Source organism: Fundulus heteroclitus, chromosome 15 (genome assembly GCF_011125445.2).
Source record: "Fundulus heteroclitus isolate FHET01 chromosome 15, MU-UCD_Fhet_4.1, whole genome shotgun sequence".
Lineage (NCBI taxonomy): Eukaryota > Metazoa > Chordata > Actinopteri > Cyprinodontiformes > Fundulidae > Fundulus > Fundulus heteroclitus.
In genome coordinates, this window is record NC_046375.1 from 24,159,239 (window position 1) to 24,174,377 (window position 15,139).

Here is a 15,139-nt window from a genome sequence, read left to right on the forward strand (position 1 = left end):
CCTGTAACAATTAGAAAGGGCCGATATGAAGCTGGGCTATCAACAAGAAGCTCCTTGCAATGTAGTTTTTTTCAAATGCAAAAAAAAGCAACATTGGCATAGATTACAATTAATCAAAGAACTAATATTCTTGGCTTAAAACACCATTTTTGGCCTGGTATCTTGTTGGGTATGGAGACTACATTTTCTCGGACGACCTTCAAACACTGAGTATAAGCAACAGTCCAGTGTGAAGCCTCAGGCATCATGATATGGGCATGTTTCTCATTTTATGGTGCTGGGTTTTTCTATCTCATACCAGCGATCAGGAATCAGCTCAAAAGAGGATATTGCCTTAAACCCAAGAGGAAATGCCTAGAAATGAGTGTTTCAGCAAGAGAACAGTCCCCATATACACCAGCAAGTGAGAACCAGTTTGATTACAGAGTGGCCTTGCCAATCTTTGGACCGTAATCTGATATAAAACGTGCTGGATGACGTTGGTCCTGCTGTTTGGAGAGAAACTGTGGAAAGTTGTCCAATCTTTAGAGAGAAAACCAATTTCACGATTTCTCTTTATGTTATGATTCAGAATAGAATGATCTGTGTTCTCAATCTTTTTGGGGTATTTGGAAACAGAAGTTGTAATGAGTATTGGGAGCTTTGCTTCCTTTTTTAAACCCAGATGAAGGTATTCTTTATCTGATCTGGCAGCAGGTTCATGCAAGACCCAAGTAGGCGATTTATAACCAGCGTTGACCAACCAGGTGGGGAATTGAGGTTTGCTGGTCCTGTTTAGTAGAGGCTTGGTGAGATGTATAAAAAAAATTATGTGAATCTGCAGCACAGCGGAGATCAGCAGCTGGAGGTAAGAGGGGATGGAGAAGGAGGAGAAGATAAGCAAACACGAACAAGCACCGCAGGATCATGCCAGAGTACTAGTCTCAGGGTCTCCATGTTGGCGAGGTGGCGTTCTAGTTCAGTCTGTCCCCTAACCCACCAGGGAATACCCACACAGGCAAATCCAGCTCCAAATGGGCTATAAATGGAACTTGGTGAATGATTTTTTCCAAATGTGGGAGTTGTGTGCACAAAAAAAAACATTACTCAAACACTGCTTATGTTTTTCCTCTTTTGAAGTTCTCCCTCTGTTTCAGCCTTGGCCCGACTGCTTGATCCTCATGTCTGCCAGGGGCCTCGGCATAAACCCGGGCTATGCTAAGAATGAAGCCAACATGGGCTCCAGGCACCACGGTCTAGTCTTTCTCCTTAAAAACAATCTCTTCTTCTTATTCTGGCTTTTGTTCCTGGGATTCTCGTTCTTTCGCTCTCTTTCTTTCGCTCTACGGGGATCTACATCCATTCCTCCTCACAAGGATTTGTTTTTCCATTGCCTGACCTTTCTGCCACCTTCCCAAAGCAGTCAGCGTACAGGCCTGGTTGTGGATTGGCATGAAGAGGAGAGGCCCGCAGTGTAACCTTGCCAGCCTCCATTTGATGCTGCTCAAACCTTTTTTTGTTTTTTTTCTGTCCTATTTACTGTGCTATTACTGCCACAGGGTGTCTGTTTAGGCACAGAGTTGAACGACACATTCGTGAGAAAAACCGCAGCAGTGGCTTCCAAATAAAACATTTTTACATATTTCCAGAGGCTATTTATGAACAAGTTATTCTGATACAGAGTGAGATAAGTGCAGTGGATTTCTGTCGGAAGTTAGCTGAGAAATAAAAGAATAACGTCAATAAGCACTGATATTTTATATTAAATTATAAATTTAATATAAATTTACAGCCTTAATTGAACGTTCTGTGTTCTTCCTCAATATACAGTGTTTATATATATATATATATATATATATATATATATATATATATATATATATATATATATATATATATATATATATATATATATATATAAAGATGATTATGTAAAAAAAGTTACTTTCATGATCCAGTTTGATGAATAATTTGTCCTTCCTGTGTGATCTCCAGCTACCGGACCTATAGGAGGCCAAGGTACAAGGTAGCTTACAAGATGGTGACGGAAATGGAGTGGAAGTGTTGCCACGGTTACTCAGGGGAAGACTGCCACCAAGGTCCTCACGGGACCCTTGACACTCGGGTCAACGGAGGACAGACTCAAACCACACAGACCGGGGGTGGAAAGAAGGGTGAGCAAGGTAGGCTGGTTAAAGGAAGTTAAAAACCAAAATCATTCCAAGTGAAAAGGGATGACTTTATGCTCCGTTTACATAAAAAAAAAAACATTTCTTTTTTTCTTAAATTGAGGCGAGAGCGAGAGAATCCAGCAGCTGCAGGACACAATCACCGGCCTTAAAAAAGAACTCCACAACATGAAGACCACCATTGACGGCATAAACCAAAAGCTGTATGTGAATGTTGTCCATCCATCAAGTGCATGTATAACTGTGTGAAGTGCCGTCACCTGCGTGCTTTCATTCTGTTTACACAAACCTGGCATGCACTGATATGTTAGTTTTTCTGCACTTCCTTCACCAAGCGTCTGAGCACACTGTGTATAATTTACTGTGTGTTAATGTTTGTGGCTGTTAATCACTTTTGGAGAGCAGCTATCCTTTTCCACTCAAATATACAGATAGCAGAGGATAAATAGTTAATTCTGAACAAGATATTATGATTGCATGTAAATTAACTACAGAATCAGTGTCTTGCTTTTTGTCCACAGGATACTTCCCCGTTGCAGGAATGTGTTTAGAGAAAAAAAATCCAGTGCTAAATGCTCATGTTTTAATGTTTTATCCCAGATCTGTATTTAAGCCCATACAACTCTACATGTTCTGGTTTATAGTCCCGGCCTGAATGGGGCAACTGTTGCCGCGGATTCAGCTCAGCCGTTCATGAAAGAAACCATCAACAGCATCCAAACTAAGCTGGACCATCTCTACAACAGAACGCAGGTAATCCTTCACATCAGATGTAGCTCTGGTCATTGGCTGGGGCATTTCAACCCTTCCAGCGCATTTCTCCTCCGACCACAAGCCTCTCTTTTATTCATTTGAATGTATGTCTGGACTCACGATAATGCTGATAAATGAAATCCCTCTCCATCTTCAGCTTTTTAGCAGGACGTTGAAGGCTTTAAAACTGACTGGGATGTGGGACTGTTCGCGATTTTCCCCAATCATGTCGAAAACCACCTGTCCCATTTGAAGAAATGCTACCCTAGAGCATAATCCTGCCATCGCCGTGTTTCACTGCCGCTCTTTTGCTGATGTGCATTGTTGACTCTGAGCCAAACATACCATTTGATATCAAACGTTTATCAGACAATAACTCATTTTCCCACAAGAATTTAGAAGCTTCTAGCTCTGGATGTTTTCTTTGGAAGAAAGGCCCTCTATCTTTCATCCCTACTTTTTTTCAGTCCAGACATACAGTATGAACAAAACAGTGGATTGTTGTCACATGTGGATCACAATCAGCACTTGTCAGAAATCTGTGCAGCTCCTTCGGTATTGCAGTCCGCTTCTTGGCAACCTCGCCGACCGCTTTCTGTCCCGTGCTTTCATCACTCCCAGTTTGTGGAATGTCACTATTTCCTCCCTGTTTTCTATGGGCAGCATGCTATGCATTCATGACAGTGACATTAGGAAAAGACTGAACAAGTGAGACTTCCATTTGCAGCTGCATTGGGAACCACACCCGTTGAACGGATACGACCAAAAGATGATCCCGGATAAAAACCGGCCATTCACAAAACACTAAAACACAGCAGCACGTCTATGAAGGACAGTATATTGCTAAGAAAATGGTTCACTCTTAATATGTTAGACTTGTTGTTGTTTATCTTAGATTTAATGTACCCAATTTTGAGACATGTGACTTTTTTCTGTGTCCTGCTATAAAAACATGTAAAAACTAAAGGCTGAGTTTCGTATCATCTGCCATGTCTGTCTCTTCTGTTAACTATGCACCAGAAGCATAGGCCATAATCGCTGTTTTCTGTGATTTAGGTCCACGATGAGACGCTGGTGACCATCAACAACCATTTGGTGAACGGAGGTGGAAATGAGTTGGATGGTAAAGCTGAGACAGGCGGAGGGAACCAGCTGAACACGCTGAAGGAGGAGATCCTGACCGAGCTGGAGCGACGGGTCTCTCTGTCCTGCTCTTCCTGTCAGGTAAAAATCATTAGACTGTAGTCAAATCAAAAAGCCATTTAGATACTATGTTGTCCTGCTGTACTGCTCGTGCTGTACTGTTTGTGATCCATGCAGCCTAAAGCAATAAAACCTAATGTGAGTCATGCAGATTGTCATACAAAATAAAATAAAAAATAAATACGTAACTTTCTAACAAAGGTGAATCTACCTTTGATTTTTCTGAGCATTTAAACAAAAAAATGTCAGAGGAAGTATAATAGTTGGGTCTTGTGCAAACTTTGATCAGTTATGTAATGTTTTGAAGAAACAAAATTCTCCAATATTGTAACTCTAATATAGGAGTTAAACCAATAATTTAGATAATAATTATTAAAAAACAATAATTAAGAAAAAACAAAATAAACATTTCTAGAAAACTGCAACATGTTTTATGTATTCATATTTTTAAATTTTGGACAAGGTCTGCCTGCTAGTCATTTCCCTGTTTCTCAAACAATAATTCCTCAATTTTCTCTCTTGCGCATTGATTAATGGCCTTAGCTCCTTTTCATTGCCATCCCCTGGATTTAAAGCCCCAGGCTTTAGTTTCCCGGGGTAAACCATATTCTGGGGCTTTTAAGTTTGACTCCTGCGACAGACTGGCGACCTGTCCAGGGTGTACCCCGCCTCTCGCCCGGTGAACGCTGGAGATAGGCACCAGCAACCCCGCGACCCCATGAGGGATAAAGCGGTTTAGAAAATGGATGGATGGATGGAAGTTTGACTCATTTCCATATGCAAAGGGTCGTTTATTTAAATGTATGAGGATGTTGTGAGGAAAACTGCAGTACACATCCAGTCCAGTGGGTGGTGGCAGGAAGACACTATAGGCCAAACCACTGATCTCTATTTATTCACTGGATTGCTGATAGACCTGAAAAACTGAAGTCACTGGCCGCCATCTTGCTACTCCCTACTCTCACAGAATCCCACAGGGTTTGGCTACAACAACATATATATATATATATATATATATATATATATATATATATATATATATATATATATATATATATATATATATGACCATTTAAACAAAAAATGTACTTGATAGTGTTAGTACATAACATAAAAGTATATGGCATTTGACATTTTAAAAGTCTTAAACCCCCTCTGCACATGAGAAAATCATTGTTTTTCGATGCTGTAGTGCACATATTCACTAGTGACTGGAGGAAAATAGGGAGTACCAATATGGTGGCTGGTGGCTTCACAGCGACGTGTACTACCAACGGCGAATCAGCAATCCAGTGAATAAATAGAGATCAGTGGGCCAAACAGACAAAGGCAGACTGAGAAACTGTATCCTGCCACTCCAACTGCCCCATATTAGCTGGGACCTATCGTAATTTGACAGGATTTCAAGGGTCCCGTACGGGACATATTGAATATTCGCGTTGCTCTGATCGGTGGTTCGATCAGCAGCCAAGCACTTTTTAGAGACAAAACTTTCGTTGTTTGTAATACGAGAGAATTAGTGAATTGTTTTCCTTCAGGTGTGGTTCATGCCTGGTAAATAGTAAAAGAGTTCACAGTCCACCAACTTAGGTTCATATGAACAGTCAGTCTTAGGGAAATATGTGCTTTCTGTGTACAATGAAATTAAAGAGCTCCATTTGATCTTTAGTAATCCATTAAAATATCAGTCTTACAGAACTGTGGCAATTTTTTTTTTTATAAATTATTAACTTAAAATGCCGAAAACATTCAGAACAGGTTTTCACATTTAATTTCTGGTACTTGCAGATATTCCCCACAAACTTTAAAAAGTGCTTTATATTCACGCTGCAGCTGCGATGAACTAATCCAGTCTGCAGGAAATCACAGACTGGTTGACTAAATGCTGCACCAACGTCAGTGGAGCTCTGCTGCTCCCGACAACTCTAAAAGTCGATTGAATATACACTCAACACCCTGATGAACTGACTGCACAGATGACATTTGGAGGTGTACTTTCTCCGCTAAAAATAACTCATTTTTTTTGTACACCCATCTCCTTCCTGCTCTTTAGTTCTCCAAGCGGCAGACCGTTTTGCCTTGCTGCACACAACTCCTTCCCAATAAATAAAGCCATAGGCTTGATGTCCTGCACTTAGACCCCCGACCTTTTTCCGTAAAAATAAAACCCTGGTAATCTGAAATTCCCCGTGCAAATTTGTCTCAAAACGTACACTGTGCTTTTCACATTTAATAGAAAAGGGCATCTTGTTCAACAGGACACATAATCATTTTCTCTGTTTTATGGAGAAGGATCCACGACATGACCAGAGAGAAACTTTTCCTTCAACGGGAAACAAAGCAAAACATTCCACTTAGCAAGTGAATTATTTTCACCATTGATTATACAGTCGATATGCTTTGTGACGTCAAATGTATGGCAGTGGTAATTGGTAAATGTCTTTGTATTGACCTTTTTATTGAGTTTGCATTAACTTATGATAATGTTTTCATCCAGGCCGGTGTGGAGGACCTGAGACGACAGCAGGCGGAGGACAGAGAAAGGATCAGCGCCTTGGAGAAGAGGATCAGCTCCATGGACCAACACATCAGGCAGAACTTGGAAATCTTCCGCAGAGAAAACGAGCACTCCCAGGACTGCTGCAGCACCATCACCGACCTGGAGAACAGGCTGTCGAATGTAGACGTGCGACTCACGTCCACTTCAGACAAGTGCGACAGCATCAAGGGGCGGCTGGATAAGGAGCTCGCGGGGACGGGTGGAGGAAAGGGACGGGTCACTGAGGATCGTTTTAACAGCAGGCTGAGAGAACTGGAAAAGAGGCTTAATACCACATTGAGGAAGACAGAGCAGAGGTGTACTAACACTGGGAGCAACCTGAAAGAAACCATCCAAAGAGATTTTACCCAGCTGAGTAATACGGTCCTTGGTAAGCTGGACGACCACACCTCTAAAATTGAAAACATAGACCTGGATGTGACAGATCTTAAAGACACAGTGACAGACCATAGCCGGCGTTTAAACCGGCTGGAGGGCATCACAACATTCCTTGACAAAAGGCTTACCTCCATCACAAAGATGTGCAATGACACTTGTGGGCACAATGGAAAAGGCCCAGCAACAGATGAGACTGTAAAAACCTTGGAGTGGAGAGTTGTGACCAATCAGGAGCACATCAAGAGGTTTAACAACACCCTTAACAACCTGTCTCTGACAGGAGACTCCCTGATTGGCAGAGTGATTGACCTAACCAACGACATCAACAAGATAAAAGCTGTGACTGGACAGAACAGTGAACACTTCACCCGCATTGTCACAGAGATGGACACTTTGGGCAGAGATCTTGAGGACTGCCTTGTTTGCCGCGACATCAAGCAGGACTTGCGCTTGCTCAACAGCTCCATGACCGTCGGCCTCAACAAGTGCCAGAAGGAACTGGATGATCTGCGGAGGAGAGTCGACTCCGGGGAATCCACCTGCTCTCAGGTTTGCTCCAACCTTCAGGAAGAGGTGGGGCGACTTAGAGAGGACGTGGAGGAATGTACGGGACAGTGTAAAACCAACATCGATGACCTGAAGAAACGGTTGGATGGTCACACTTTCCACAGTGGAAAGTTAGGGGGCGATCTAAAATCCATCCAAGGAGAGCTGGCTAATGTCATGGTCACCTGTAACTCCATTAATAGCTCACTGAAGGACCTGGGACGAACTGTGAAGACACATGGTACCACGCTAATAGATCTATCCAACACCAACGACAACACCTTCTCTGTGGTAAGCTACTGTAATATTATCACTAGTATTAAACCTAAAACTGTATACTACCACATTCCAATCTTATTTTTGATTATGGATAAAATAGAGTACCCCTTATTGCGAGTAGTTTACTGGAAAATTGGGCAGAAAGTAGTAGGAAAATATCACTTTGTCTCCATCATGACATTCTATGTACTTCATCTGGCAGGTATAACATCTTGGTCATTAAGATCTAGTGTAGGTCTAAAGATCCATTTAACTACCGCTCTACTAGAAGAACCGCAGAATTAAACTGTCACATTTACTTTTGACAAGCTACTAATATGTTTGGTTATGATCAGGTGAAAACTATTGCCTTTTGGATAGAGCCTTTAGGAGCAATAAGTGATATTTCACCACTGGGTGGAGCTTGAGCACTGTCTGTAGACCAAAACAAGACGTGCATCAAGCCATTCCTGTCTCCATCTCGCTCCAGCACTCGGCACCCATTTCCTCAATGGCTGTTCACTCCGCCATTTTGTGCCTGGCGGTGGCCTTATATGGGCAGGGAGTGGGTAAGCGCTGAGTGGCAGCTGTTCACGTCCAGGTATCTGCACATTATGCATGCGCAGTCGACACGGCTATGTGAACAAGAGATTGGAGAACAACACAGAGAGATAGTGTGTGACGTTTAACCATCGTCCATCTAAAAAGATACCTTTAGTTCTCACAAAGCTATTTTTTTTAGTTCTTTCTATCTAAAATAATGAAATTTCGCTTATTGCTCCTTTAAAGTCAGCATAGAACTGACCATAGGCCCAAATAAACCGGCTGTAACCTCGAACCCTATAAAATGCTTTGTGTCCATGCTTGATGATGTTGTTCGTGGGACCACCAACCGCCACTACTTTCCCAAAACATTATAGCTTTGCTAGGTTCGTCAGTAAAAGGTAACTGGACCCTAATTTGTTAATTGTTGAAGATGTTCCACCTTATATGTGAACAGCTTCTTTGGTTCTTTAATGTAAACTTTATTTAAAAAGGGGCAGTGCCATACTTAAACATGATTGTCCCATTTCATGCTTTGTACCAGGTTATAGCTTTTAGCTCATTCACATCTTTCAACATAAGCAGAGAAAGCTTAAGAACAGTTAAAAATAATATTAAAAGAGTCAATATTTGGTTTTAGCTGTATATGCATTTCATACAAGGTCATTTTAGGCATTTATGTTTTTTAATGTTGACGAGTATGGCTTACAGTTCATGAGAACCCAAAATGCAGCGTCTCAGAAAGTAAAAACATTTCTTATTACCTATTAAAAAAAAACAAGTTTTAATACAGAGAAAGTTTATCCATGCACTGACAGTATATGAATCCAACACTTGGTTGGGTCTACTTTTGCCTGAAATCCAGGAACAGCGTGTTGCAGCGATGCCTGTGTCAGACCTTACTAGTAAACTATCAGCATTATTTATTTCCTGTGGTTGTTTGGCTTTATATATATAAAAAAATACATCAACTCTCTTTTCTGCCAACCACAAAATTGAATAAAAAAATGTAGATAAATTTCCTCATCCTTGTCTTGCTTCAATGTGAAATGACCCATTAGTCCAAAGTTACTTTGTCATCTTGCATTTGAAACATTTTCCATGAAATAAGATAGACCACCTGCCAAATGAGAGATCTGTATGCTTGTTTTTTATTCATCTGTATGACATTAAACATTGATTTTCTGTGCATACTGTAAAAACCATGGCTCAGTCAAGCATCCATTCTGACTAACTTGGAAGTTTCTCTGATATTAATGCAGTTATGAAAGTATAGAAGTACAGCACAAAATGTTTATGGTGGAGTGTGTGAGATGCCGCGGGAAAATAAATTGCGGCAAAGATCCAAAAACAGTCGGTGTGTGATAAAGGAAACTTTCAAACGCATAATACATAAAGTTTTTGTTTTCTCTTTAAGGTGAACAACTTGCAGAAAGAGCTGAGGGACCATGTAGACGACTCCAAGCTTCAGTTTGGCAATCTGGGCAGAGAGATCCAGATAATCAGGAGCAACTATGTGACGGAGGTGGGGGAGTGCCGGCGGTCCAGTGACGGCCTGGACCGCCGGCTCCTCAAGCTGGAGGGAGTCTGCGGCCGCTTGGACTCCTTCACCCTCAGCCTGGAGAAAATCAAAGAGGGCCTGAACAGACATGTGTCTGGCCTGTGGAGCTGCGTTAATGGGCTCAATGTCACCGTGACGTCCCAAGGAGAGCTTATTGACAATATCCAGAACATCCAGCTGGGCCGCGTCCACTCCAGGATGCACATGCTGAACTCCTCTGTGCTGGACCTGGGCAGGCGGTTCTCTGTTTTCATGGAGCAGGACTTTAGGGGTGAGTGTAGGGGAAAGGGAGCATGGGATTTCACTTTTGGCCGAGAGGACGCACTTATGTGATGGAAGGCATGTTTGGCTGAGGTTAAAATAGACCAAAGAATGAATCCAGGCTGTCAACGTTTAAAAGGATTCACTTAAAAGCCTATAAAGTCTGTAGTCTGTCTAAAGGATAGCTTCCTGTAAACACAAGTGTGAAAGACGCATCTGGAGTCTAGCCGGGTTAAATGTCTTGGCTTTCTTGACTTAATGTACTCATTGGAAAACCCCTCAGAACCGTTATCACTGCCTAACAGGAATTTCCATGGGTGTCTCGGAGCCGCGCTATCTCTAAATCGTCTATTCCTTCAGGTCCACCAGGCCCTCGAGGAGAAAGAGGCGAGCCCGGACCGCAGGGTCCTGTTGGACCCCAAGGACGGGTGGGGCCTCCCGGCAAGGACGGCAGACAGGGACCAGTGGGACCCCCAGGTACAGAAAAACCAGAGGGTCTACCAGTGATCGGTCATGTTGAGCTGGCACAGTGTGCTCCTTAAAACATAAACAGTGTATTGCAATACTTTTTCTATCTCTTAAGCGCTGTCACATTTAATCACACATTTAAATGTATTTTGTTAGGATTTCTGATAGAGACACGACGTAGTGCAGAGTTGTGACGTCAAAGGGAGATAAGAGAAGGTTTAAACTGGAAGTCGGTGTCAGGCATTTCTTATCATCCCCTTTAACTCTGATGCAGTTGAATAAAATCCAGAGCAACCAACCAACCAAGGATTCAGGTCACGGAGAAAGTTGTGACGTTTAAAACAAGTTCGGTTATCAAAAAATATCCCAGATCTGAACATCTGACGAAGTGTGTGTCAGACAGGCAACCACCAGGCCCATGGTAACTCTGGAGGAGCTGCAGAGATCCACGGCTCAGGGGGAGAATCTGTCGACAGCAGGCCCGTATTAAGACAATGTGGTGCCCCTGGGCACTATACCTCAAAAGCCCCCCCCCCCCCCCCCCCCCCCCACCCCCTCCTCCTTACCCGTGCTGTCCTCCGGTCAAAAACATCAGACATAATCAAGGGCATTTTCTGTACTGTAATTTACTATTTACTAACTTACACAACTACTTGTAGGAATATGAGCAGTGAGCAATATTCAAATATCTCATTTTAAAATGTTGAAATCAAAAAAATCTTGATTTATTTATAATTTATTATTATTGTGACATCAGTGTTCACAAAACTAATAATGCATGGTCTTTCAACAATTTCAAGTAAATAATATAACAATTTATGAAATATATATTTTTAAAGCATGTGTCATGTGGTGCCCCCCCCCCATGGTTGGTGCCCCTGGGCACCGGCCCACTGGCCCTTATGGATAATCCGGCCCTGGTCGACAGGACCACTATTAGCCATTCATTCCAGATAGCTGGTCTTATGGACGAGCGAAGATGAGTGTTGAGTGTTGAGTCAGGGGGCCTGAACGCAACCCCCCAAAAACCGTGTTTTATTTCCTTCCACTAAACAATTAATTGCCACTTAGTGATGGTCTTACTCATGAAATCCCAATAGAATACAATGAAGGTTGGGATTAGAATGTGACAGAATTTGGAAAAGTTTAAGCCAGGCTCTGTATGTAGAAATGTCAGTGAATGGCATTGATGGACATTGATGTGTTTCCTCTTGCTTTCCAGGGCTCAGAGGAGAACAGGGTATGTGTTGTGCTCACTGAGCGGATGAAAGCCTTCACTACACTTTGTTCTGGAACTCTCTCTAAGCTCTTCTCTGGGTTTCTGCTTTGTCAACAGGTCTTCAAGGGTCTGATGCCCACGTGCCACGCCTCTCTTTCTCTGCTGCACTGACACTTCCGATGCGGAAAAAGGGAACTATAGAGTTCAACGAGGTGTTTGTCAACGAAAATAATGCCTACAACCCTAAAACAGGTGTGTTTTAGTGCTTCGAGCGTTTCTATTGGTTTTTGACTCGGTTTATGGTGTGAAAAACTCCAGATGTTTTCTTTTTTCAGGTACAAAGGTTCTGTTTGACAGATTTAAACATGAGCAGTTATTGGGAGGATCAGAAATTTCACTATAAATACTAGTCAAATTAAATAAAATTCCAGCCACCATTGGTAATCAGAATAACAAAGTTGTAATTATTAATATAGTCAGTTTGGGATGATGTACTTACTGTGTGTGTGTGTTGTTTTATGTTAACAAAATTAACCCTTTTAATGGAAATATCTTTGCAAATTTATATGTTATGCATTTTAACAGCCCAACTTACAAAATATTTATATGGCTTATTGTACCTGGGGATGGATTTTTCACTATTCCTTCTAGCACGATCTCTCCGGATGCTCCAGAGTCCCTGTCCTCCCTGATGCTCCCCTCAGGTTTCCTCTAGTTTTTAGGTGAAGGGACAGAGACGGTCACGAACAAGGTTGATGTTTGTGTTTGGGATCATCTGGCAATATGATCTGGATTGTTATAAGGCCCATTCTCAACTCGTTTCCAATTTAACGGTAGAATCTACTGTTTTAGTTCAATATTTCCAGGTTTCAACCAGTTGATGATCCCATTCCCTCTTAACAAGACGCCCGGTGCCTTTAGAAGAGAAACAGGCCCACAAATGTTCACTTTTGCTTTGCAGAACCTTTTTCATTAGGCCACATTAGGAGGTGTTTTCGGGCATGAACAGCCACTCCAAATCCTTCATTTTGTTTTTGTTTTTTGTCCGGTCAGAAGTGGACTTTACAGTCCTCTGGACCGTTCTCCTGCCGCATAACCCAAGTGCACTTGAACTTGCGGTCAAGAATTAATGGCCAGATATTCTCGTTCAGGATTTCATGTTGGAGAGCAGAATCAATCACAGCAGTCATCCAGGTACAGAAGCAGCAGAGCAGAACCAGACTATGCTGCCACTACGTTTGACTGTCAGTATGATGGTGGGTTTTTGACATGATGTTAATTTCACATCCGATGTAATGGGAAACTAATCTGTCTCGCCAGTTTACAGAATGTCTTCCCAAAAGGCTTGAGGATAATCCAGATGTTTTTAGGAAAATGTGAGACGGGTCGTCGTTTTCTTAGTACTCAGCAGTGGGATTGGCTTTGGAACCTTACCATGGATGCCAGCTTTTGCCTAGCATCTTTGCTATCGGTAAATCATAAACACTGCCATTAAAAGGGACATATCGTGCTTTTTAATGCCTCCCTTTTCACATTCAAATCCTTTGGTTGTGGTCTATATAAAGTGAAAGTACAACGTGGTCTCTTTGGATGCCTATCAGGCACTTTACTCCCCGCACCCCTCCAAGTCACAGAGCGTTCCACTTCTCTGAACGGCTGCAGGAGTGTGACCCAAATATGACCCAAGCAGAAAATAAAGATTTCTGCACAGTAACTTGATGGACTGAATTATAATCCTCTTCCCTCCTAGAGACCCCAAGCACACAGCAAAACGTTCCGGGTTAAAAAAAAGTGGATGTTGCATAATATGCCTTCCTTAACTGTGGTAAAGTGAGACCTGCAGATCTGTAGATGTTCTGGGTTCTTTAGCGACCCTTCAGCCTACTTCATGTTGCCTTCCAAGCTCTATTTAAGTGGTTTCTCAATTCTACAGATGTGACAAGTAAAGTTAAACTCAGTTTTGAAAAAGCTATGATCAATAACAGTGCATTCATGATGAATAGATTCCTTGAGTTTGCACCAAGTGATTTAAGAAGCATACCTGAACATCCCTGCTGCTGGGAAACATCCCCACAGCATGATGCTGCCTCAACCGTGTCTCACTATGGGGAAGGTTTCCTTAGGGCCAGACATTTCTTGGTGGACAAAATTTTTGTCTCATCTGACCAGAACATCTTCCTCCACTTCAGAGAATCAGAGTCAGAGAGAATCAGGGTATTTTATTTGTCCCCAATTTCTCTTTGGACACTTCGGTCTCCCTTTTTTTTTTTTTTTTTTTTTTTTTTTTTTTTTTTTTCAAACCGAAGAGCCTTGGCCACTGCAGAACCCTGCGCCGCCATCACTTCCAAGTCTGTTTTGAATGAAAAAACAGAAAAACAAAATTGTTTGGGTAGTCCCTCACATGCCTTTTGGCAAACTCAAAACATCCCTTCTTATTTTTAACACTAATTAATGGCCTTTTCTGTCCATTCTTCCACGAAGCCCAGCTTTATGGAGCGTACAGATCCTCCAGTCTCTGCAGTGGAGCTCTGCAGCTCCCTCAGGGTTACCTTTGGTGTCTGTGCTGCCTCTCGGATTAATGCCCTCCTGGCCCGGTCTGTGAGTTTTTCTGGGGGGCCCTCTCTTGGCAGGTTTGTTGTGGTTCCATGTGCTTTCCATTAGAAGATGATGGATTTGACGGTGGCCCAGGGGAAAATCAAAGATTTTGTTTTTCTAACTACAGCCTGACTTGTTTGGAGAGCTCCTTGGTGTGATGCCTCTTTAAATTACAGGTTGGAATGAAACAATTAAGCCGAGGGTGATGAATACCCCTGCAAGGCATTGTAGGGGGAGGTTTGTTTTTGATACCTTTTTCCCTTAATAAATTAAAATATAATTTAAAAAAAAGTCATTTTTCTAAATCTGATAGTCTTTTGCCGATATCCGAGCTTTTATCTGAAATATGAAAGTGGGAAACAAGGAGAAACGTGGAAGGGGTTGAATACTTTTTGCAGCTCTGTGCACCTATGAACACACGGACAACGCACTAATCCCAGTTTCGTTCTACAGGCACGTTCACAGCACCTCTCCGCGGCAGATACTTTTTCAGCGGCATCCTGACCGGTCACAAAAACATGAAGATCGAGGCGGTGCTCTCCAAGTCCAACGTCGGCATCGCCCGGGTGGATTCGGCGGGATATGAGCCCGAAGACCTGGAGAAGCCCATGGCCGAGGTCAAACAC

The 15,139-nt window shown here is 42.3% G+C and overlaps 1 protein-coding gene across 2 annotated transcripts in view; it reads left to right on the top strand.

The window, feature by feature from the left end:
- Window positions 1-15,139, top strand: part of LOC118566241 (EMILIN-1-like) — a 41,677-nt gene that overhangs the window by 24,588 nt on the left and 1,950 nt on the right. Inside the window, exons 3-12 of one of the 2 annotated variants that reach the window (XM_036147689.1) lie at window positions 1,975-2,162; window positions 2,272-2,371; window positions 2,813-2,921; window positions 3,978-4,145; window positions 6,622-7,899; window positions 9,827-10,241; window positions 10,592-10,708; window positions 11,922-11,939; window positions 12,036-12,170; window positions 14,967-15,139. The exon at window positions 14,967-15,139 is cut by the window's right edge and continues 1,950 nt beyond it. In XM_036147689.1, the coding sequence (XP_036003582.1) occupies window positions 1,975-2,162; window positions 2,272-2,371; window positions 2,813-2,921; window positions 3,978-4,145; window positions 6,622-7,899; window positions 9,827-10,241; window positions 10,592-10,708; window positions 11,922-11,939; window positions 12,036-12,170; window positions 14,967-15,139 (2,701 nt within the window). The remainder of the gene's footprint in view (window positions 1-1,974; window positions 2,163-2,271; window positions 2,372-2,812; window positions 2,922-3,977; window positions 4,146-6,621; window positions 7,900-9,826; window positions 10,242-10,591; window positions 10,709-11,921; window positions 11,940-12,035; window positions 12,171-14,966) is intronic. The other variant, XM_036147690.1, reaches the window with a different exon arrangement.